This window comes from Cherax quadricarinatus, unplaced genomic scaffold (assembly GCF_038502225.1).
Source record: "Cherax quadricarinatus isolate ZL_2023a unplaced genomic scaffold, ASM3850222v1 Contig1429, whole genome shotgun sequence".
NCBI classification, from domain to species: domain Eukaryota; kingdom Metazoa; phylum Arthropoda; class Malacostraca; order Decapoda; family Parastacidae; genus Cherax; species Cherax quadricarinatus.
This window is the reverse complement of record NW_027196455.1, coordinates 38959-65211: the sequence shown is the minus strand read 5'-3', so window position 1 is coordinate 65211 and position 26253 is coordinate 38959. Positions and strand designations below refer to the sequence as shown.

At 40.5% G+C, this 26253-nt stretch overlaps 1 protein-coding gene across 1 annotated transcript in view; it reads right to left on the bottom strand.

Annotated features, from left to right (window-relative positions):
* LOC138851656 (serine/threonine-protein kinase Nek7-like) overlaps positions 1-26253 on the bottom strand; it is a 40164-nt gene that overhangs the window by 1895 nt on the left and 12016 nt on the right. The window contains exon 3 of the mRNA XM_070081003.1: positions 2677-2833. Coding sequence (XP_069937104.1) covers positions 2677-2833 — 157 coding nt within the window. The remainder of the gene's footprint in view (positions 1-2676; positions 2834-26253) is intronic.

Sequence of the window (26253 nt, the reverse complement as noted above, 5' to 3'; positions counted from 1 at the left end):
GCGGATGATAGAAAAGCGATGATTGCTAATGTTATGAATGAAAAGAAGTTAGATGTCCTAGCTCTAAGCAAAACAAAGCTGAAGGGGGTACATGAATTTCAGTGGGGAGAAAAAAATGGGATTAAGTCAGGAGTATCTGAGAGTTAGAGCTAAGGAAGGGGTAGCAATAATGTTGAAGGATCAGTTATGGAAGGAGAACAGGGAATATAAATGTATAAATTCAAGGATAATGTGGATTAAAATAAGGGCTGGATGCAAAAAGTGGGAAATAATAAGTGTGTATGCACCTGGAGAAGATAGAAGTGTAGAGGAGAGAGAGAGAGAGAGAGAGAGAGAGAGAGAGAGAGAGAGAGAGAGAGAGAGAGAGAGAGAGAGAGAGAGAGAGAGAGAGAGAGAGAGAGAGAGAGATTTTGTGAGAGATAGAGATATAGAGAGAGATATAGAGAGAGATATAGAGAGAGAGATAGAGAGAGAGATAGAGAGATAGAGAGAGATAGAGAGAGAGAGAGAGAGAGAGAGAGAGAAGAGAGAGATAGAGAGAGAGAGAGAGAGATAGAGAGAGATAGAGAGAGATAGAGAGAGATAGAGAGAGAGAGAGAGAGAGAGAGAGAGAGAGAGAGAGAGAGAGAGAGAGAGAGAGAGAGAGAGAGAGAGAGAGAGAGAGAGAGAGAGATAGATAGAGATAGATAGAGATAGATAGAGATAGATAGAGATAGATAGAGATAGATAGAGATAGATAGAGATAGATAGAGATAGATAGAGATAGATAGATAGATAGATAGATAGATTGAGATTTTGTGAGATGCTAAACGATTGTGTAAGAACTTATGAACCAAGTGAGAGAGTAATTGCGGTAGGAGTCCTAAATGCTAAAGTAGGAGAAACATTTAAAGAGGGTGTGGTGGGTAAGCTTGGGGTGCCACGTGTAAATGATAATGGGGGCCCTTTGATTGAACTTTGTATAGACAGGGGTTTGATTATAGGTAATACATGTTTTAAGAAAAAGAGGATAAATAAGTACACAAGATGTGATGCTGCACATTATGACAGTAGTTTGTTGGACTATGTATTGGGAGATAAAAGACTGTTTGGCAGACTTCAGGATGTACATGTTTATAGAGGGGCAACAGATATATCAGGTCACTTTCTAGTTGTAGCTACAGTGAGAGTAAAAGGTAGATGGGATACAAGGAAAATGGAGGCAGCAAGTAAAGGAAGAGACAGTCAGGGCAAGATTTATTTTTTTTATTTATTATAAAAAAAAAAATTGATTTTTTCTTATGAAATGATAGAGAATCTTTTCCAATGGTAATGACACCAAAAGTATGAAATTTGATGGAAAACTTATGGAATCACGCAAAGTTAGTGGTCTCAGCGATATGTACAAATCAGCAATTTCGCCCACTTTGAGCCTTATTTTCGGCCAATTCCATTGTTCCAGTCGACCAAACTCAGAGCTATTTCACTAGAACCCCATTTGTTCTATCGACTGAGTACAAGAAACCACTCATTTACCAATTTCAACTACCCAGTAAAGTGGTTATACCTTTGAAGAGTTTCGATAGTTTCACTACTCTCGGAGCCCGGCCATGGGCCAGGCTCGTCTGGTGCTTGCCTGGTCAACCAGGCTGTTGCTGCTGGAGGCCCGCTGCCCCACATATCCATCACAGCCTGGTTGATCTGGCACCTGGTGAAGATACTTGTCCAGTTTCCTCTTGAAGGCTTCTACACTTGTTCCAGCCGTGTTTCTGATATCTTCTGGTAAGATGTTGAATAGTCTGGGACCCCGGATGTTGATACAGTGTTCCCTTATTGTCCCCACCGCACCCCTGCTCCTCACTGGGTTTATTTTACACTTCCTCCCATATCTCTCACTCCAGTATGTTGTTATGGCAGTGTGCAGATTTGGGACCAGGCCCTCGAGTACTTTCCAGGTATATATTATCATGTATCTCTCTCTCCTCCGCTCCAATGAGTACATGTTCAAGACTTGAAGGCGTTCCCAGTAATTTAGGTGCTTTACTGGCTCAATGTGAGCCGTAAACGATCTCTGTATTTGTTCCAGCTCTGATATTTCTCCTGCTTTGAACGGGGCCGTCAGCACTGAGCAATATTCTAAATGAGGGAGCACTAGCGATTTGAAGAGTGTCACCATCGGCATTATTTCCCTTGTTTTGAAAGTTCTCAATACCCACCCCGTCATCTTCCTGGCTGTCGTGATCTTTGTCTTGTTATGGTCTTTAAAAGAAAGGTCAGCTGACATAATTATTCCCAGGTCTTTTACGTGTTCCTTTCGTTCTATTTGGTGACCCTCTTGAGTTTTGTATATAGTGTTCCTTTTGAGTTCTTCATTCTTTCCATACCTAAGCAGCTGGAACTTGTCACCATCGAACGTCATGTTGTTCTCCACTGCCCGCTAGAAAACCCTGCTTATGTGTTCCTGTAATTTTTCAGTGTCCTCTAACGCAGTGACTTTCATGCTTAATTTAGCGTCATCTGCAAATCATGATACAAAAGTGGGATGGGCGTTTTTATCTATGTCTGTTATGAGGATGAGAAACAGCAGAGGTGCCAGGACAGTGCCTTGGGGCACTGAGCTTTTTACCTTGCTGAAGCTGGATCCTGCTCTGTACACTACTACTTTTTGTGTTCTGTGTGATAAGAACCCGAAAATACCTCTGCCTACGTTCCCCGTAATACCATTGGCCCTCATTTTTTGCGTTATCACTCCATGATCGTATTTGTCAAATGCCTTTGCAAAATCTGTATAAATCTCCTCTGCGTTTTGGTCGTCTTCCAATGCCTCCGTAATTCTGTCATAATGGTTCAGCAGCTGTGACAGACATGATCGTCCTGCTCTAAAACCATGCTGGTTCGGGTTATGTTGGTTGTGCTGGTCCATGAAATTTGTAATCTGCCGTCTCATCACTCTTTCGAAGATTTTTATGATGTGAGAAGTTAGGGCTACTGGTCTGTAATTTTTAGCTAGTGCTCTACTACCTCCCTTATGCAAAGGAGCTATGTCTGCACTCTTTAAGGCCTCCGGTATTTCACCTAGATCTAAGCTCTTTCTCCAAAGAATACTGAGGGCTCGTGCTAGTGGTACTTTTCCCTTCTTTATAAATAGAGCATTCCATGAATCTGGTCCAGGTGCTGAGTGAGTGGACATGTTATCCATTTCTTTTTCGAAATCTATGGGATTTGTACTAATGTCAGTTAGTTGGTCTCCGCGGCCTTATGCTGGAGTGAAAAATGTTTCTGCATTTTCTACCTTGTCGTCATTTAGTGGGTTGCTGAACACCGACTCATACTGTTCTTTTAGGATTTCACCCATTTCCTGTTCATCGTCAGTATACGAGTCTCCTCTCAGTAGTGGTCCAATTCTACAGGTAGCTCTTAGCTTGGATTTTGCATAAGAATAGAAATATTTTGGGTTTCTTGCAATATCTTGTATGGCCCTTTGTTCCCTTTGTACTTCTTCTGTGAGGTATGACATCCTAAGTTTTTGCTCTAATTCAGTGATCTCTCGGCTAAGTCTATCTTTCCTCTGTTGCAGCATATCTGTGTTTTTAAGCAATTCGGTAACCCGTTTTCTTCTTCTGTACCATCTCCTATGCTCTCTTCATATCTAATCATCTTCTGGGTTTCCTCAGTGGTAAGTGTTTCATACATACCTTGTATGCTTCTGTATTCAGCTTCTCTAGGCACTGGTGGGGATTTAGGATGCTCATGTCTGATTCCCAGGATATGTCTGATAGCTCTTGGTTTATTTTTTCCCAGTCAGTTCTGTGGTTGTTAAATCCCGTCTCTAACATTAGTGATGCAGTTCCCTAACCCTGAGTTAATACTCGTTTGAACTTCTATGATGTTGTGTTCAGAGTATATTGTCTTTGTAACTGTTATGTCTCTGATTAGTTCCTCGTTGTTTGTAAATATCAAATCCAGGGTATTTTCATTTCTAGTGGGATCATGCTTTTGGGAGATTCTGAAGAGAAGTTGCAGAGATTGGTGGATGAATTTGGTAGGATATGTAAAAGAAAATTAAAAGTGAATATAGGAAAGAGTAAGGTGATGAGGATAATAAAACAATAGGTAACGAAAGATTGAATATCAGACTGGAGGGAGAGAGTATGAAGGAGGTGAATGTATTCAGATATTTAAGAGTGGACGTGTCAGCGGATGTGGTCTGTGAAGGATGAGGTGAATCATAGAATTGATGAGGGGATAAAGGTGAGTGATGCACTGAGGAGTCTGTGGAGACAAAGAACTTTATCCATGGAAACAAAGAGGGGAATGTATGAGAGTATAGTTATATCAACACTCTTGTATGGGTGTGAAGCATGGGTTGTAAATGTTGCAACAAGGAGAAGGCTGGAGGCAGCGGAGATGTCATGTCTGAGATGTCATGTCTGTGTGGTGTGAATATAATGCACAGAATCCGTTGTTTGGAAATTACGAGGTGTAGGGTTACCAAAACTATTATCCAGAGGGCTGAGGAGGGGTTCTCGAGGTGGTGAACTACTGTATATGATAATGCAAGCAAGGAACTAAGCTTCTAAGTTGCTTGCAATAAGCCTTGAGAGACTACAATAAATAATGAAACAGACATTTAAGCAATGTGGGTAACAGCAGCAAGAGCATACAATTCTTATATGAAAATACTAGCTGATTACAAGTAAGTTTTTTTTTTCTAAACTCATTGGCCATCTCCTTCCAAGAGAGGGTAAATTTATATCACATAAAATATCTATGCTTATATTTCAGCTTTTTTAATGAAGGTTAATACACAGAGTTTACAGCGATATTCAGAAAGATATTGCATTGTCAGAAAATGAAGTGAAATGCCCTAGCATCTGGTTACATGAGGGAGTATTATAATCAGTAAAAGAGGGGTCTAGTCTGCCACCAGGTCTTTGATTGTTGTACAAGTGGGAGGCAGTTGTTTAATGGAGGAATGGTTTAAGAATTTTTGGGGGGACATTAACCAAAATTACTTCAGGTGAATCGTCTTTAAATAGGGATTTACTGTACCTACTAAGGGAGTTATTTTTATCATGACACTCATGTTTAAGACACTTTCAATGCAAGAACTGTGAGTCATATATACTGTATGCAAATTTGTTATTATGCAATGTCCTGGTTCTGTTAGTATTTCCGAATATGAAATTTACAGTCATCGTATGTGATTGGCACACTTCATAAAGTGCACTAAATACTTTTATTATGTTTATGGCCTAGTTGAGCTTAATAGACAGGCCTGGAAGAAATCTACCTCATTACTAAAGGGACATACAAGCAGACTTTCAAGCCTGGTCATATATGCCGCTGTTAATTTCTCAATGCTCACAGGGTATCAATGCTCTTCATATTTTAATATTAAACTTAGGAAGGTAGGGAATTTGTCAGGACTTCAATTCTCAATATATGAGTATTTGTGATACCTTGTTGTTGCCTTAAACTGGATCTCAATCCCCTCTCCCTCCCTCTCTCTCTCTCTTGAGTCACAAGGTTTAGTACAGGGGGTTCAATAACTAAACTTAAATTTCTGTTGCTTCATACAATGCCCACATGATTCACACTTGGGTTTTTGAAGTTAATGAATCCCATGTTAACTTTACGTTCTTCTCTCGCCTTACGGTGATCTACTTTTTCTTGAGTCTACTTCTGTCTCTACATCTGGATTCTGTTGGGATTATTCTGGGGAGGCTATCACATCCCACATGGCAAAAGAAAAGTTTCTCTGCTGCCATAGGTCCAATAACCTCTTTCCCCTCCTTTCAGATATCCTTGCATCAAGCAATTAACAAATATGACTTGACTGTCTTACAGATACTGGAAAGTTACCATGTTTCATGAGGTTCCTTAGTGGAAAGTACAGCTAACAATAGTTTGCCATGGGTAATGAGCTTGGCTAGAAGATTAACCCCTGGTTATTGAGTGGAAAGCTTTAGTTCAGCATTTGAAAGATGTATTATGTCTGAGTGGGAGACTCGAGTATTTTATGAGCTAATAAGATCCATTGCTCCATAGCAGCATACAAAACACTATTCCTCTGGCAAAGATTAGGGGTAAAAAAAATAAAATGACATTCACTATCTCTTACTGTGGTTGCACTCTAAAGTGGAGTGTAGTTCAAAGAGTACAACATAAACTGTTTAGGTGTAATTAAGTAGAAATAACAGAGCAAAATAAGATGATGAAGAGTGTGCAATAAATCTAGAGGGATAAAAGGAAGTAAAGTTAGCAAATGAGGAAGAGTTGGAATGAGTTTCTGAAGAAGGTTTTGCAATGGGGCATGAACATTTGGCTCATGCCCCATCTTATCAGCATGTCTGATCAAAGTCGGGGAAGGAGCTTTTGGGATTTGGCATGCTGTTGAAGAGTGACCTTGATAATGCAGCATCTATAGTGTGAATCAGAAAAAAAATTACTTGAATTTAAGCTCTGTATGCAGAAACAACCATACCTGTACTCTGAAATGACTCACAAAATCATAATAACACGACTGCAAATAAATCATGGAACAGGCGGGGCCTGACATAGTTCAAGCTCCATCCATTAAATGATTTGTACAATGAAAGTCAAGTGAGGAAGTTGTAGTCTTCAAGACTCAGCACAAGAACAGACTTCCCTGATGACTGCCTAATCAACCAGGCTAATTGTGCTAGCAGCCTGCATGCCCACAGCCATCACAATCCAGCTGATCCTTCACTTGATCATGCCTGTGCCCTTTGGGGTAAAATCCACTAAAGGATGATTACATACAAATAGGTAGTAAATGATTACCTACAAATAAATTATGGGTTATTACCTACAAATAGATAACAGGTGGTTACCTACAAATAAGTACAGTGGTACCCCGAGTTTCGGCCATAATTCATTCCAGAAGGCTGTTCGAGTGCCGTTACTGAACGAATTTGTTCCCATAAGGAATAATGTAAACTAGATTAGTCTGTTTCAGACCCCCAAAAATACACTTACAAAAGCACTACAATAATACACTTAAATAATTGTTCGAGTCCGGAGCTGTACAAAACTCGGGGTACCACTGTAATTACTTACAAATAAGTATTAGGTAATAACCCATAAATAGGTAAGAGGTGATTACCTACAAAAAGGTAAGAGGTGATTACATACAAATGAGAGGTGATTATCTATTAAACTACCTTTCACCCACCCCAGATTTATACACCCTCTTTAATCAATCTAAAGAATAAAAATTCACAATACCATGGCTGGAACAATACATAAATAACCTGCAATTTGGAGAGGAAACTTCATAACATTTTGGTCTGACTTGGACAACTGATAAGTCACACTGTAACTCGTCAATGGTCCAAGCAGGAACGAAACAATGCCACAAATTTTCCTTCTAAGTGTGAGTTATTTGTGTATTTTATCAACTTTTACCTTCATCATTTCTACATGAACAAAAGAAATCAACAATTTTCTCTTCCACTCTCTGAATTAAATCTTCATTAAAACCACCACCACCACCACCACCACCACCACCACACCATTTTCAATTTTTTTCATTTATTACTCTCTGTACAATATTCTTGTCACACATTGATCTTATTGCTCCCTGAGGCTGCTTCCTCACTGCAACATGTGCAAATCACCTTCACATCCATAAAAAAGTATGTATGTACAATACATTCCACTCTTTTGCATTCACTGACAAAATTCCTTTCTTTCCAGTGATCCATCAACATTACAGCAACTTTCTTTCCCTTACAAATTCTGTAGCTCACCTTGTCTTTCATACATCCATCTGCTGGCACATCCACTCACAAGTCTCTAAATGTATTTATTCACTTCTTACATGTTCCTTCCAGTCTTCCATTTTCTACACTTCTGCTTAAGTTCATCATGATCACTTCAAGAGGCACGTGTCTTGATGCTAGTAAAGGGTTCTTTTTTTAAGGAGCTTGAGCTATTCTCCCCTTTCTTGGAATGAACCTGATTATGTCCCAAACCCTGTGGGTCCAGCTCTTCTCCACAAAATAATAATAATCACTTAAGAACATAAGAACATAAGAACGAAGGAACACTGCAGAAGGCCTACTGGCCCATGCGAGGCAGGTCCAAGTCCCTACCGGCTTAAGCCAATGCACCCAACCTAGTCAGGTCAGGTCACATTGACTCAAGGGAGGAACACGGCAACCGACCCGTTAGCACAAGCTATCAGGTCTAACTCACACCCACCCACATCTACTCATGTATTTATCCAACCTATTTTTAAAGCTACACAACGTTCTGGCCTCTATAACGGTACTTGGGAGTTTGTTCCACTCATCCACAACTCTATTACCAAACCAGTACTTTCCTATATCCCTCCTGAATCTGAATTTTTCCAACTTAAAACCATTGCTGCGAGTCCTGTCTAGGCTAGATATTATCAGCACACTATTTACATCCCCTTTATTTATTCCTGTCTTCCACTTATAAACCTCAATCATATCCCCCCTAATTCTACGTCTTTCTAGAGAGTGCAGTTTCAGGGCCCTTAGTCTATCCTCATAGGGAAGGTTTCTGATACATGGGATCATCTTTGTCATCCTCCTTTGTACATTTTCCAGAGAATTTATATCCATTCTGTAATACGGTGACCAAAACTGTGCAGCATAATCTAAATGAGGCCTAACCAAGGATGTATAGAGTTGAAGAACAACCTGAGGACTCCTATTATTTATGCTTCTTGATATGAAGCCAAGGATTCTATTAGCTTTATTGCGAACACTTATGCACTGTTGTCTTGGTTTCAGATTACTGCTAACCAGAACTCCTAAATCTTTTTCGCAATCCGTAATATTAAGATCTACATTATTTAGTTTATATGTGGCATGGTTATTGTCCTGTCCAACATTTAGAACTTTGCATTTGTCTATATTAAACTGCATCTGCCACTTCTCCGACCACTGCATCAGTCTATTCAAATCTTCCTGGAGTGCTCGAATGTCCTCGTCAGAATGAATTCGACGGCCTATTTTGGTGTCATCGGCAAACTTGCCGATGTCGCTCTTTATGCCCTCATCTATGTCGTTTATGTAGATTGTGAACAGCAGGGGGCCCAACACTGACCCCTGTGGAACACCGCTCGTGACGCTTCCCCACTCTGATTTCTCCCCATTTATGCAAACTCTCTGCTGCCTATTTGTCAACCATGCCTCTATCCAGGAAAAAATTTCTCCTCCTATTCCATGTGCTTTAATTTTCCTCAATAGTCTCTGATGTGGGACCCTGTCAAAAGCCTTACTGAAGTCCATATACACAATATCATATTCGTTACCATGATCTACCTCCTCAAATACCTTAGTGAAAAAAGTTAATAAATTCGTAAGGCAGGAACGTCCCTTTGTAAAACCATGCTGAGATTCGTTGATTAATTTATGCTTTTCAAGGTGGCTACGAACTGCCTCGGCAATTATTGATTCCATAAATTTTCCCACTATGGAGGTTAGGCTTATTGGTCTATAGTTCGAAGCTAAGGACCTGTCACCTGTTTTGAAAATAGGTATCACATTTGCCATTTTCCACTTATCTGGCACCATGCCAGTTTGTAGTGATATGTTGAAAAGATTAGCCAAAGGTGTGCTAAGCTCCTCTTTACATTCCTTTAGAACCCTTGCATACAGTTCATCAGGGCCTGGGGATTTGTTAGGTTTTAATTTATCTATTTGCCTAAGGACCATGTCACTTGTGACCCTAATAGTGCACAGTTTATTATCGTCCTGTTCTACATAATTTATCATTACTGGAATATCACTGGTATCCTCCTGTGTAAAAACTGAGAGGAAGTATGTGTTAAAAATTCTACACATTTCCTTATCACTGTCAGTGAGCTGACCCGAGGAACTTTTGAGTGGGCCTATCTTGTCCCTGATCTTACTTCTGTATACCTGAAAGAATCCTTTTGGGTTAGTCTTCGATTCTCTTGCAACTTTAACCTCATAATCTCTTTTTGCTTTTCTAATTCCCTTTTTTATTTCTCTCTTTAACTGAATATATCGATTTCTTAATTGCCCCTCTCCTCTTTTGATTTGCCTATATATGCCTCTCTTTTGACCAATCAGATATTTTAATCTATTGTTCATCCATTTAGGATCATTTTTGTTTGATCTGATTTCCCTATTTGGAACATAATTTGACTGAGCAGCTAGAACTATGCCCTGGAAAGCATCATATCGGCAACCATCACCACCTACCTGACCCCTAGTCAGGTCATTCCAGTTCAGCCCACCTAAGTAATTTTTCAGTCCTATGAAATCAGCCAAGCGAAAGTCAGGGACGGAGACTTGATTGCCATTATTAGGGGAATTCCATGATATGTTAAAACTGAGTGATTTGTGATCACTCTCCCCAAGCTCATCATTAACCTCAAGATTATTAATTAGTGTTTCCCTACTGGCAAGAACCAAGTCAAGGAGGTTATTTCCCCTAGTTGGCTCTGTCACAAACTGTTTTAAAAAACAATCCTGGATCGTATCAAGAAAGTCACCCGACTCTAAATTTCCTGTCAAATTGCTCCAGTCAATCTGTCTATAGTTGAAATCTCCCATTAGCACAACATTTTCGTATGTAGATGCCTTACGAATTTCGTCCCATAGAAGTTTACTGCACTCCCTATCAAGATTTGGGGCCCTGTAAATCACACCCAAAATTAGTTTTTCTCGGCCCTCGAGAAGCTGTAACCAAACAGATTCAGTGGCTGACGCTTCTAATTTAATATCTTGTCTAACACAACAATTTAAATTGTCTCTGACATACATCGCTACTCCACCACCTTTCCTGTTGACCCTGTCAGTGTGGAATAATTTATAGCCTTGTATGTGACATTCAGATGGCATCTCTCTATCTTTCAGATTGAGCCAGGTCTCTGTTATAGCAATAATATCTATGTTTCCTGCACTTGCAATTAATCTTAGCTCATCTATCTTATTTCTAACACTCCTGCTATTAGTATAGTAAACCTTAAGGGAGCTAGTCCCTTGCTGCCCTCTGCTGTCCCCCTTTGTTTTCTGACCTGTTCTATTGTCTTTATTTATAACTTCATGCTGAATGCCTTTTATACATTTACTGTTTCCAACCCTAGTGTTGCAACCTGCTTGTTTCCCACACACACCCATACCTCTATCTTCCATCAGTTTAAAATCATAGGCATTTCACCAATGGCCTTCTCAATCGAGTCTGCAAGTGCTACCACCCCTGCCCCAGAGAGATGAACCCCATCCCTTGCATACATATCATGTTTGCCATAAAAGTTGTTCCAGTTGTCAATGAATGGGATTGCAAGTTCCTTGCAGTATCTGTCTAGCCAGCAATTTACACCAATTGCCCTAGACAACCATTCATTTCCTACTCCCCTTCTAGGCAAGATGCTACATATGATTGGGATCCCTCCCTTAGACTTAATGAAATCTATAGCTGACCTGTACTTATCTAGCAGCTCTTCTCTCCTACCCTTCCCAATATCATTTCCACCAGCACTGAGACAGATAATGGGCTTGTTCCCATTACCTGACATGATATTATCCAGTCTGTTGACAATGTCCCCAACACCAGCTCCAGGGAAGCACACTCTATCTCTCATCTTCTTATTCCTATTACAAAAAGCACGGTCAACATATCTTACCTGAGAGTCACCAACCACAAGAATGCGCTTACCTTCATTAGCAGGGGCAGTAGTACCCTTACCTTCACTGGCCACTGAAGTACATTCATCCTGGAGAACAGAGAAGCGATTTCCTACCTTCAGATCTTCACTCTTAACTTTCCTTACTCTGATGCGCCTCCCATTACTGTGAACAACTCGCCACTTGTAGCAGGTGCTGGGCTGCACCTCACTGCTGGTACCCGTTGCTACCTCCCCACCTACAGCCTCCTCACAGTGAGAGACAGACTGCACCTCACTGCTAGAAGCCTCATTCCCCACATCTCCAACCACCTCACACTCTCTCCCAGGCCCATTGAGGTGGACCTTCAGCCTCCTAATCTCCTCCTGGAGAAGCAAGACCTCCTCCTTCAACTCTCCAAACTCAGTTTTTAAAACACTGCAGAAGCAAGCCATGCTTTGTAACCGTCCACGCTAATCCCCAAAGCAGCTCAGGGTCTGTGACCTCACGTGACGACTGACCATGAGGGAAAAAAGGTGAGTGGTGCGTTGAGGTATATGTGGAGACAAAAAATGTTATCTATGGAGGCAAAGATAGAAATGTATGAAAGTATAGTAGTACCAGCACTCTTATATGGGTGTGAAGCTTGGGTTGTGAATGCAGCAGCGAGGAGACGGTTGGAGGCAGTGGAGATGTCCTGTCTAAGGGCAATGTGTGGTGTAAATATTATGCAGAAAATTCGGAGTGTGGAAATTAGGAGATGGTGTGGAGTTAATAAAAGTATTAGTCAGGGCTGAAGAGGGGTTGTTGAGGTGGTTTGGTCATTTAGAGAGAATGGATCAAAGTAGAATGACATGGAGAGCCTTTAAATCTGTAGGGGAAGGAAGGCAGGGTAGGGGTCATCCTCAAAAAGGTTGGAAGGAAGGGGTAAGGAAGGTTTTGTGGGCGAGGGGCTTGGACTTCCAGCAGGTGTGCATGAGTGTGTTCGATAGGAGTGAATGGAGACGAATGGTATTTGGGACCTGACAATCTGTTGGAGTGTGAGCAGGGTAATATTTAGTGAAGGGATTCAGGGAAACCGGTTATTTTTATATAGCCGGACTTGAGTCCTGGAAATGGGAAGTACAATGCCTGCACTTTAAAATAGGGGTTTCGGGATATTGGCAGTTTGGAGGGATATGTTCCGTATCTTTATACGTATATGCTTCTAAACTGTTGTATTCTGAGCACCTCTGCAAAAACAGTGATAATGTGTGAGTGAGGTGAAAGTGTTGAATGATGATGAAAGTGTTTTCTTTTTGGGTCACCCTGCCAATTCGGTGGCAGGCGGCCGACTTGTTGAAAAAAAAAAAAAAAATTATTAATCCATTTCAGACACCCAAAAATATAAACAAAAAATACATTTTTTAAAGATTAACTATAATTTTACATACACAAAACAATGAGAACTAAATAAAATGACTAATGAAATGGATAAATGAACATTTAGCATCACTTTTACATAAGAACATAAGAAAGAAGGAATACTGCAACAGGCCTACTGACCCATGCGGAGCAGGTCCATGTCCCCCCTCCCCTTCCGGATTAGACCAATGACCCACCCCCTGGATTATCCCAATGACCCACCCAGTCTGGTCATCCCCACTCAAGGATGGAGCACTGTACCAGACCCAGCAGCACAAGCTAGTCAGGTCCAACTCACACCCACCCACACCCACTCTTGCTGGCACTAATATCAACTCTACTGCTTATTTATTTATCACAGTACATCTAATATGACATAATAAACAATATTAATAACATAGAAACATACTAGTCATACTACTAGTCACACTGAAACAATGTACGTAATTTATAAATGAGAAATATTGTATAAAAACATAATAGATGTAAAGAAATAAAGTGGTTATTGTGGAGAATGTAAAGAAATAAAGTTGTTATTGTGGAGAATGTAAAGAAATAAAGTGGTTATTGAGATGCTAGCAGAGATTTAGGGCAGTGGAAGATTCGCAGGGCGGCATATGTTGTCAGTGGGACTATGTATGTACCTCCAACAACATTGGAAGAGTTTTGTGTCATCCTTTTTCTATTGCTTAATAGCTTAACTTACTTGCTACCCTGTTAATGCTACACTTTATTGTTGGCTGGCGCTATAGCATGGATCGACTCCTGCTGCTTTAGTATCGTACATATCAGAGAATCACTGAAGAAGGCGCATTCTCCCCTCTCTCTCAGCCCTTTACAAAAGGACTGGCACTAGGAATTTTCTTTGGGCCCATGGTGGCTTATTTCACAGTTGCACTTGATCAGTAACCACAAAATACAATGGATTATAGCGAAATGTTTGGATGAATGCGCGGAGGCTTGCTCACTCACCCAGAGACACAGCCAGACTGACTCATGAACGCGGCGGACGCGTCCAATATGGCCGATAACCGGGATAGAATTTCAGCCAAAAAAGCGGGCGAAAACCGAATTGGCCAATATCAGGAACGGCCAATAATCAAGGGTCCACTGTATTTATGAAGGGATTCAGGGAAATCGGCAGGCCAAACTTGAGTCCTGGAAATGGGAAGTACAGTGCCTGCACTCTGAAGTAGGGGTATAAATATTGCAGTTTTATGACTGAAGTGCAAGCATGCCCCTGGCAAGACAGTGATAGAGTGAATAATGGTGAAAGTTTTTTTTTCGGGCCCCCTACTTTGGTGGGTAATGACGGATGTGTTAATAAAAAAATAAATAATAAATCTAAATCAATTCAAGTTACAGTTACATTTTCTGAACTGGATTAGACAACCATCATTCAGCAAGGGTTGTTACAAAGTTTCTTTCTGTACAGTAAATCATGAATTATTTAGTGATTAATTATTCAGCATCCAAAATTATCCAGCAGTCTTGTTCAATCCAGCAAAATGCTGAATAATCTGGGTATTGCTAGACCACGGTCCACAAGCACTCAACAAAGTAAATTTTTTTTTTAACACATCAGCTGTTTCTCACCAAGGTAGGGTGGCCTGAAAAAGAAAAACTTTCACCATCATTCACTCCATCACTGTTTGCCAGAGATATGCTTACACTACAATTATAAAACTTCAATATTAACACCCCTCCTTCAGAGGGGTGTTAATATTGCAGAGTGATTCAGAAAGAAAGAAAAAAACTTTCATCATTCAACATTTTCACCATCACTCATACATAATCATTCTCTGAAGTGGTGCTCACATACAACAGCTTAGATCTCCCTCCAAACTGCCAATATCCCAAACTCCTCCTTTAAGCAGGCACATTGTGCTTCCCATTTCCAGGACTCAAATCCAGCTAACAGGTTTCCCTGAATCCCCTTCACAAAATATTACCCTGCTCACACTCCAACAGCTAGTCAGAAATAAACACTGTCAACCTGGACGATTCGATCTCTTGACAATAAGAATTTTGGTGGTCGCTCCCACAGCCTGGCTAGTACAAAGTAAATATTTTAGCAAATATCCTAAAACAATGAAAATAATACATTAGAAAATATCCTAAAACAATGAAAATAAAAAAAGTTTTCATTTATCAGCACATAATTCTGTGTCAGAAATAAGGCACTAAAAATTATAAATTTTTGGGTCGCCCTATCTTGATTGGAGACAATGAATGTGATAAAAAAAATCCATCATATGATTTGTTATTTTATTGTGTAAAATAAGATCAGTTTTCTGCTGATCATTTCTTCATCATTCGTACAATTGCCAGTTTCATTAAAAGTAAACTTAACAATAGTTAAAGAAATATGTCCAGTTTCTAATGGGTTGTGTTCATAGTGACCAGAGTTTGTCAATTTATTTTCAGAATTGTTTATCAAATGGAGTCATATTTTATAATTTTTTGGTGTTTGTGTGATTTGGTCATAGAGTATCTTTTAAGTAAGTTTATTCAGGTATACACAAATACAGCTACAGTTATATACTGCGCAGAATAGACAAGGTGGACAAAGACAGGATGTTCCAGGGAGGGGACACAGAAACAAGAGGTCACAACTGGAAGTTGAAGACACAAATGAGTCAGAGAGATATTAGGAAGTATTTCTTCAGTCATAGAGTTGTCAGGCAGTGGAATAGCCTAGAAAATGACGTAGTGGAGGCAGGAACCATACACAGTTTTAAGACGAGGTTTGATAAAGCTCATGGAGCAGGGAGAGAGAGGGCCCAATAGCAACTGGTGAAGAGGCGGGGCCAGGAGCTAAGACTCGACCCCTGCAACCACAAATAGGTGAGTACAAATAGGTGAGTACAGATTATCATACATAGCAGCATATGTGTAAAGTACCTAGGATAACCCAAACAAGTCAGAGTGACTTATTTCCATTGGGGTCCTTTTACCTTATTATTAAAATACAGTGGACCCTCGATTAACGATATTTTTTCACTCCAGAAGTATGTTCAGGTGCCAGTACTTACCGAATTTGTTCCCATAAGAAATATTGTGAAGTAGATTAGTCCATTTCAGACCCCCAAACATACACGTGCAAACGCACTTACATAAATACACTTACATAATTGGTCGCATTCGGAGGTGATCGTTATGCGGGGGTCCACTGTATAAAGGTGATAATATCTTATTATTATTCTACAATGGAGATAACATCTTATTATTATACTATTAAGACTATCTACTACACGAGGGTCATTACTAGGAATAAAGTAAAATTACATGTGTGTTAGCTAAAAAAATAAAAAAATTATTCCCCTCCCTTTCTGTAACTACATTCATCAGACACATTCTGGCTCTCTTCTTGAACTGGTTCATGCTATGACTGGCTTTGACATGTGCAGGCAGTCTGTTCCATTCCTTAACTGCTGTACAATAAAAGGTGTCTGAAGCCTGGCAACTGACTGTGGGTACTACAAATTTGTGCTCTCTCCACCTAGTACTATGATTGCTTTGGTTCCCAGCCTTGACAAAATTGGCAGCAAGATATTCTGGACACTGTCTGTGAGCAATTTTATAAATATGATTTAGCTTCAGTTGTTTTACTCTGTCTTCAACATTCAGCATATTTAACTGGTGTAATTCATCCTGGCCAACATGCTCTCTTGGACCCAGGTCCAGGATGAATCTTACCATTTTGTTCTGGGTGATTTGTAGTCTATCTTTCAGTTTTTTTGTCAAAGCAGAGTGCCATGAAGAGCAAGTGTAATCCATATAACACTGTAGAAGGGCTAGACATAGGGTCCTGCAAGCCTCAGTAGGAGGGCTCATCGTTATGCGAAATAATCGTTATGCGAATCAATTTTCCCCATAAGAAATAATGGAAATAAAATTAATCCGTGCAAGACGCCCAAAAGTATGAAAAAAAATAACATTTTTTTTGGGGACCACATGAAATGTTAATTTTAATACACACAAACTGAAAAAGGCATGCACAATTAAATGACACTTACTTTTATTGAAGATCTGGTGATGATTGATGGGATGGGAGGAGGGGAGAGAGTGTGTTAGTGTTTAGAAGGGGAATCCCCTTCCATTAGGACTTGAGGTAGTAAGTCCTTTTCTGGGGTTACTTCCCTTCTTCTTTTAATGCCACTAGGGCCAGCTTCAGAGTCACTGGACTTCTTTCGCACAAGATATCTGTCCATAGTGGCCTGTACCTCTCGTTCCTTTATGACTTGCCTAAAGTGTTTCACAACATTGTCAGTGTAATAATCACCAGCACGGCTTGCAATAGCTGTGTGAGGGTGATTTTCATCCATGAAGGTTTGCACTTCAAGCCACTTTGCACAGATTTCCTTAATCTTTGAAGTAGGCAACTTCTTCAATTTCTCTCTCCCCTCCTCCGAAGCAATTTCCTCAGGTGTGGCCTCTTGCTGTTGAAGTTGATCTAGCAGCTCATCAGTGGTTAGTTCTTCATTGTCCTCCTCCACCAACTCTTCCACATCCTCCCCACTAACCTCCAACCCCAAGGACTTTCCCAATGCCACAATGGATTCCTCAACTGGCACAGGATTCTCAGGGTTAGCCTCAAACCCTTCAAAATCCCTTTTGTCTACACATTCTGGCCACAGTTTCTTCCAAGCAGAGTTCAAGGTCCTCTTTGTCACTTCCTCCCAAGCCTTACCTATAAGGTTTACACAATTGAGGATATTAAAGTGATCTCTCCAAAACTCTCTTAGAGTCAGTTGAGTTTCTGAGGTCATTACAAAGCACCTTTCAAACAGAGCTTTTGTGTACAGTTTCTTGAAGTTGGAAATAACCTGCTGGTCCATGGGCTGCAGGAGAGGAGTGGTATTAGGAGGCAAAAACTTCACCTTAATGAAGCTCATGTCCCCATAAAGTCGCTCTGACACGTCTGTAGGATGACCAGGGGCATTGTCTAACACCAGGAGGCACTTAAGTTCTAATTTCTTTTCAGTTAGGTAATTTTTCACATTGGGGGCAAATGCATGGTGTAACCAGTTATAGAAAAATTCCCTAGTGACCCATGCCTTACTGTTTGCCCTCCACAGCACACACAAATTATCCTTGAGGACATTCTTTTGCCTGAACGCTCTGGGAGTTTCAGAGTGATACACTAATAAAGGCTTCACTTTGCAATCACCAGTAACATTGGCACACATCAACAAAGTAAGCCTGTCTTTCATAGGCTTATGTCCTGGGAGTGCCTTTTCCTCCTGAGTAATGTAGGTCCTGCTTGGCATTTTCTTCCAGAACAGGCCTGTTTCATCACAATTAAACACTTGTTCAGGTTTCAGTCCTTCAGTTTCTATGTACTCCTTGAATTCCTGCACATATTTTTCAGCCGCTTTGTGGTCCGAACTGGCAGCCTCACCATGCCTTATCACACTATGGATGCCACTACGCTTCTTAAATCTCTCAAACCAACCTTTGCTGGCCTTAAATTCACTCACATCATCACTAGTTGCAGGCATTTTTTTAATTAAATCGTCATGCAACTTCCTAGCCTTTTCACATATGATCGCTTGAGAGACGCTATCTCCTGCTATCTGTTTTTCATTTATCCACACCAATAAGAGTCTCTCAACATCTTCCATCAATTGCGATCTTTGTTTCGAAAACACAGTTGAACCTTTGGCAAGAACAGCTTCCTTGATTGTCTTTCTGGTGCCCACAATAGTAGCGATGGTTGATTGGGGTTTCTTGTACAGCTTGACTAGGTCGGCTATACGCACTCCACTTTCATACTTATCAATTATCTCTTTCTTCATCTCTATAGTAATTCTTACCCTTTGAGGTGTAGGGTTGGCACTAGAAGCTTTCTTGGGGCCCATGGTCACTTATTTTCCAGAAACAGCACCGAAAATACTGTAATAATACGAAATATTCCGAGTGTATGCTTGGATGTTACCGCGGAGGCTGGCTGGTAAACAATGGGACGGAGCGGCACATGTGAGGCTGGCTGAGGGCACATTGGACGCGTCTCGGACGAAAATCGGTATGCGGGTTTTTAATCGGTATGCGGGGCAAAAATTTTGCGATAAAAGTAATCGTTATGCGGAAAAATCGCTATGCGATGCCATCGTTATGCGGGGGTCCACTGTACTTCCCGGTAAAGGTGGGTCTTAGACAGGGATGTGTAATGTCACCATGGTTATTTAACATATTTATAGATGGGGTTGTAAAAGAAGTAAATGCTAGGGTGTGGGGGAGAGGGATGGGATTAAATTATGGGGACTCAAATGCAAAATGGGAGTTGACACAGTTACTTTTTGCTGATGATACTGTGCTTTTGGGGGGGGACTGAAGGAAAATTGCGAAGGTTAGTGGATGAGTTTGGGAGGGTGTGTTAAGGTAGAAAGTTGAAAATGAATATTGATAAGAGTAAAGTGATGAGGGTATCAAATGATTTAGATAAAGAAAAATTGGATATTGCATGGGAGGGAGGGAATATGGAAGAAGTAAATGTTTTCAGATATTTGGGAGTTGACTTGTCAGTGGATGAGTTTATGAAGGATAAGGTTAACCATAGCATTGATGAAGAAAAAAAGGTGAGTGGTGCATTGAGGTATCTGTGGAGACAAAAGAAATGTTATCCACAGAGGCAAAGAAGGGAATGTTTTAACCCCTTCAGGGTCTAAGACCAAAATCTGAAGTGGTGCTCCAGTGTCCAAGAAATTTTGAAAAAAAAAAAAAAAAAATTTTTCTTACAGAATTAAAGAGCATATTTTTGTGAAGGTAATAAGACAAAAAAAAAAATTCTGATCAGTACTTACCGAGATACAGTGCCAAGAAGTTTGTCAAAAATGATGTGGTGGCGGCAACATCGACGAATTCCACATACGCGCATTACATTATTTTGCGGTTTTTGTTGTTTTTTCTTTTCTTTTCCAATTTTTTTCTATTCCTACTAACATTTGGGGCCTGAGAGACCAATACTGTATATAATGTATATATATAAACTCACTGTATTGAACACAATAACCGCACTAAAGTTATTATCATATTATTGTTTACCACTGTTGTTTATTACAATAAACATGCACAAATCTTGTATAATACTAATGTTCTATCATATATTTACATATTTACAATCACTGGACATGGTTTTAGAACTGCTGGAGCTTGTGGAACTCCTTGAAACAAGGCACCATGCACAGAGGCACCTTACATTCCTCACACATAAACCGAGTGTCTTTGCGTCTTTGTTGCCGTCGTTTTGTTTGTGCACAGACGATGCATCTCTTCTGAGCAAATTTCTTCTGAGTTGAAGGAAGCTGTATTATGAAATGATCACCTTCCCTCCTCAAACGCTTGGGTATATCCTGAGGAATTCGAGGACCTTGTTGTATAGCAGGTGTTGTTACCTGGTACTTCATTATGAGTTGTCTGACAACAGACAAACAAAATTCACCATACGGTGGTCTGTTGCCAGTCTTTATTTGGTACATATTATATGCATTGAGCATTGAAATGTCCATGAGATGGAAGAAAAGTTTCATGTACCACTTGTAACTCTTACGAACACAGTCAACAAAACCAATCTGCATGTCACATTTGTCAACCAAGCGCATGTTTTGTGTATAATCAATCACTGTCACTGGTTTTCGAATACGTTCATTAGTCACTCGATCAACTTTGCCACTGTCTTGCATTTCATTACGGTGAATGGTTGTCAACAATGTGACATCTCGTTTGTCATGCCACCGTAATGCCATGATGTCATTGGCAGTAAACACCTGCACGTCATCACCACGAGCACCTGCGTTGAGCCTGGGCATATGTTTACGATTAGAACGCACTGTGCCACACACATCTGTCTTGTTCACTCGCATGAAATCACTGAGTAATGGGCTTGTGTACCAGTTATCGGTATATAATGTATGCCCCTTACCAAGATAAGGTGCCATCATGTTTCTCACTACGTCACCTGAGATACCCAATAACATCTTGGTATCTTTCAATGTTTTACTACCCGTGTATACAACAATATCCAACACCAGGCCACTGTCACAATCACAGAGTACAAACAGTTTTATACCAAAGCGTTTCCTCTTGCTCGGTATATACTGCTTGAATGACAGTCTACCTTTGAACAAAATCAAAGACTCGTCAATTACAAGATTCTTGAATGGATAAAAGTATATGCTGAACTTTTGTTTGAGATACATGAAAACATTTCTAATCTTGTATAACCTGTCACTTCTGTCAGGCCTGGTTTTGTCAGAGAAGTGCAACATACGTAAGAGTAAGATAAACCTGTTCACTGGTATGATTTCACTGAAGACCGGGGTAGAAATTAGCCGATCTGTGGACCAGTATGCTTTTATATTATGCTTATAGACGTGAGGCATAAGCATTATTGTTGCAAAAAGCAAATACATTTCTGCAACAGTCGTCTCTTTCCACCTGTGTAGTCTTGACTGTGGTGATATGATCGTATTTGCCATGGTGTACTCAAAATACTTATTACTTTCCCTGACAATAATTTCCATCAATGGCTGGTCAAAGAATAATTCAAAGAATTCCAGTTCATTGGCCGTGGTTCCAAGGGGACAAGTAGGTAGAATTCCACTTTGAGAGTCATCAAAGTGGTGAGGCTTGGGAACAAAATTGGGATTTTGCTGCCAATCCCACATACGGTTTGCTGGTGGATACTGGACATCATAGGCTGGTTGTGCGGGTGGTTGTGGTTGTGGTGGGCTGGTGGCTGACGCTCCGCTTTGTCCTTGAACTGACGAGTCAGCAGCGTGGGTCCCAGCGTGGCCTGGTGAGTCACGCATGGCGGTGCCACTACCATCACCACTAACACCATCCACTGATGCCTGTGGTCTATCCATGCCAAGTGTAGCCACATCATCCTCACTATCACTACCTAAAACTGGTGTAGGGCCACGGGATGTACTCCGGGATGTACTCCGTCCCCTGGGCACAGCATAGGGTACACTACCCGAGCGCATGCGGCGGCGAACATACCGACGCTTCACTGGTGAATATGATTCCTCACTATCACTACTCGAATGATCGTCGAGCGCAATAAAATCACAATCCACGTCACTATCATCATCATTACTGAAGTCAGAGGCCTGGCCACGCGAAAATATTAGTTTTCTCTTGCGTTGAGGAACAACCGACCGTGAGTCACGAGTGCCCACACCAGAGGTAGAAGGTTGAGGATCGTCAGGGTTTTCTGCACTATTATCGATATCCTGGTCATTCTTTTCGGTCACTAACTGATCAAAGCCATAGAATTCGTCTTCATTTCCACTTCCATCAGTGTCAGAACTATCAGATAGGAAGAGGAGAGTCCCAATTTTCCGGGGAGTGAGAGCTGACTTGCGACGAGGCATGGTGAACAAGGGTAACTGAGCCGGCGTTCCCACAATGCTATGCGGGCGCCTAGATTTTTTGTTTATGGCGCACACCCACCACGCAGACCCATTCTCTCACATGTAGGCCTATGAGCGCTTTTCGCGCTAAATTTGACGGCGCTAGAATTTTGGCGTAGATCTACGGTTTGGACACTCAACGTGAAGCCGTAGATCTACGGGACGGACCCTGAAAGGGTTAAGGTGCTTGGTGAAGAGCACGGGGCGCTCTTCACCGAGTGTCCTGAGTGGCCGGCACAATTACTTTGAAAAAATTAGAGGTTTCGTGGCATACCTCATTATCAATAGTGAGTACTATGTTAGACCTATCTACTCGTTTATGGCTATACCTCAACTGTTTTAGTTGTTGCCAGAGCTTTCTGGGGTTATGCTTATACTCTTCAATTTTTGAGCAATAGTGCTTTGCCTTTGCTCCTTTTATAAGTCTCTGTACTCTGTTCCTCACCCTTTGGAATTCATTTAGTGCTGCAATATCCTGTCTGTTTGTTTTAAATCTTTTTAGCAATTGATCTCTGAATTTCATATTAACTAGTATCTCAGTAGTCATCCAGGGTTCAGTTCTCTGTTTAATCCTAACCTCTTTAACTGGTTCAATATTATCAAGGATGGTAGTGAACATTGTTTTGAATTTTTCTCAGGCATCATTTGCGTCCGTGCAACTTGTTATCACAGTCCAGTCACAATTGTGTAGCCTATTTACCAGTGTTTCTTTATTGTAATTTCTAGTTGACCTCATTTTTACTGTCCTGGTGCAGTAAATAATGAAATGATCACTAAGGCCTGTGGTAATGACGCCTGACTGACTAATGTCCTCAGAGCGGTTACAAAATACGTATGTGGTCAATTAGGGTGGCTGAGAGCTGTGTGATCCGAGTTGGTGTATTAATTAGTTGAGTGTAATTATTTAAACCCAGAATTTGCTTATACCTTTTGCATAGCCTGTTATTTTGCTACTGAAAACAGATATTGAAGTCTCCCAGTATTATTGTCTCACAATTGTTTTCAAGTCTGGACAAAACTCTGGAAAAGTCTTCTAAGAACTGGTCATGGGTGGGAAGGCAGTAACAAGTTCTTACTAAGTCTTGAGAAGCAGCACTTCAAACCATAGAATCTCCAGTTTATTGTTATTTAAATCAGGTCTTGGGTTGTAAGCTAAGTCATTTCTAATGTAGGCATATACCCCAACACCTTTTCTGTTCCTATCTAAGCGTTTTATATTGTAACCTTCTATTCTGACCTCGTCGTCAGTCACCGTATCATCCAACAATGATTCAGAGATGGATATAACTGCCGCCCTAGTTCTGTTAGCTAAAATCCTAATCTCTGCCAATTTTGGAAAAAGTGATCTTGCATTGACATGAATAAAGTGAAGGCCTGTTTTCATAAAACAATTATAATCATCAATATATGGCAATGGGTCATTTGTATTAAAATTAGGTAAATCAATATCATCATTGCTAAAGGGTAATTGTACCAAAGTGCATTTGTTACACACAAAATGAATTCTGGCACCATTACTATAATTGTACATACATCCATTATGCACCCACCACTTACACATTTTACATAATTAATAATAAATAAATAATAAATAAATAAAATAAATAAAAAAAGGTGTCTTTTCTGTTCTTCTTTTGTACTTTAGTGCAGTGTATGCACCTGTTTGGTGGTGTTTGAGATAATAAGAATGGCTGTATTGTCTCACATTGACCTATGTATGCATTACATATGGAGTTAAGGTTATCGTTCCTAGCTACTAGACCATCATTATCACCATCACTTATCTGCCTGTTTGGCCTCTACACAATAGCTTCAGGTCCTGGATTAATTTGGATATCACCACTTAACAGCACTACTATAAGAGCTGTGTGACACTGTTTTTGTTTGGGTATGCGGTGTTACCATACCTTGCGGCGATAGTGAGATTTATGTTTCTGGAAGGATGGCAACTTTTTTTGCTTTTAGTGTCCAGGGTGCTATTACCCCATTCGCCTTTTCCAGCCCCCCCATGACTGATTTCCTTCTTCACAGAATTGCAGGAGAAAGATAACTATAATTATGACAGCCTGTACCCCCCTAATGCCTGCCATTTTCACTCTTTACTCTTTTAATCATTCACAACAATATTTATTTCTCTTTTCCAGTCACCTAGCAAACCCTAGCAGTTGCTCTAGCAATCACCACTGATTATTAGTTGATCATGAAATATGGCCTTTTTGGCTGAGTGAAGATCCCTAATTTTCTTTTTAAATGTGCTGAATGGATTTCCCATGACAAAATCTTTCTTTCTAAGCATTCTTTCTTACAAAAAATAATTTTAATACAATTAGAACAATATTTAAAAGAGATATACAGTGGAACCTCTGCTTACGAATTTAATCCGTTCTGTAACCTGTTCGTATCCTGATTTTTCCGTATGCTGGGTTAATTTTCCTCATTTAAGTTAATTGAAATGCCATTAAGTCGTTCCAGGGAAATTCCTGCTGTCAGGAGGCATGACAAAATAGTACAGTGGACCCATGAGTTTCGTGATTAATCCGTTCCAGAGAGCCCATTGAAGGTCGAAATTCACGAAACTCGAAACCATTTTCCCTATAAGAAATAATGGAAATAAAATTAATCCGTTCCAGACACCCAAAAATATTAAAATATTTTTTTCAAATTAAATAAAGATTTACATAATGAAAACAATCAGAAATCAAGTATATGCATATAAAAAAATAATAATATTACACTTACCTTTACTGAAGACTTCTGGGTGGATGGAAGACGGGAGGAGGGGATAGGAGGAAGGTGTACACTATTGTTTGGAAGGAGAATCTCCTTCCATTAGGACTTTAGGTAGCAAGTCCTTATCTGGGGTTACTTCCCTTCTTCTTTTAATGCCACTGGGAACAACTTGAGAGTAACTGGACCCCTGTCACACACAATATCTGTCCAGAGAGGTCTTTTTCTGGCATTTCTTTAAGATTTCCCTGAAGTGGGACACAACACTGTCATTGTACATGTTGCAGATATGGCTTGTTTCAGCTTGGTCAGGGTGATACTTTTCAACAAAACTTTGCAACTCATTCTACATTCCACACATGTCCTTAATCACTGAAGAAAGCACCTCATCCACTCCCTCTTCCTCCTCCTCTGAAGCAAGTTTCTCGTCTCTGGTCTCCCCTCAAGGAAGGTTCCTTGATGTTGGTGAGGGGCTCTTGATTTAGGGAATTGGATCTGTGCTCCAGTTCCCCGAATTAAGCCTGAATGCCTTCCACATCCCCCCCAGGCATTGTATAGTCCTCCGGGTTTAGCCCTTCCCCCTTGATTATAATAATAATCGGCTGTGGTCTGTAGGTAGTAGGTTGGTAGACAGCAACTGCTCCAGGGAGGTACTACCGTCCTGCCAAGTGAGTGTAAAACGGAAACCTGTAATTGTTTTACATGATGGTAGGATTGCTGGTGTCTTTTTTCTAGCTCATATGTATGCAAGATTTCAGGTACGTCTTGCTACTTCTACTTACACTTAGGTCACACTACACATGCATGTACAAGCATACATATACAAACACCTATGGGTTTTCTTCTATTTTCTTACTAGTTCTTGTTCTTGTTTATTTCCTCTTATCTCCATGGGGAAGTGGAACAGAATTCTTCCTCCGTAAGCCATGCGTGTTGTAAGAGGCGACTAAAATGCCGGGAGCAAGGGACTAGTAACACCTTCTCCTGTATAAATTACTAAATTTAAAAAGAGAAACTTTCGTTTTTCTTTTTGGGCCACCCTGCCTCGGTGGGATATGGCCGGTGTGTTTCACGCATGCCTGCTGGAA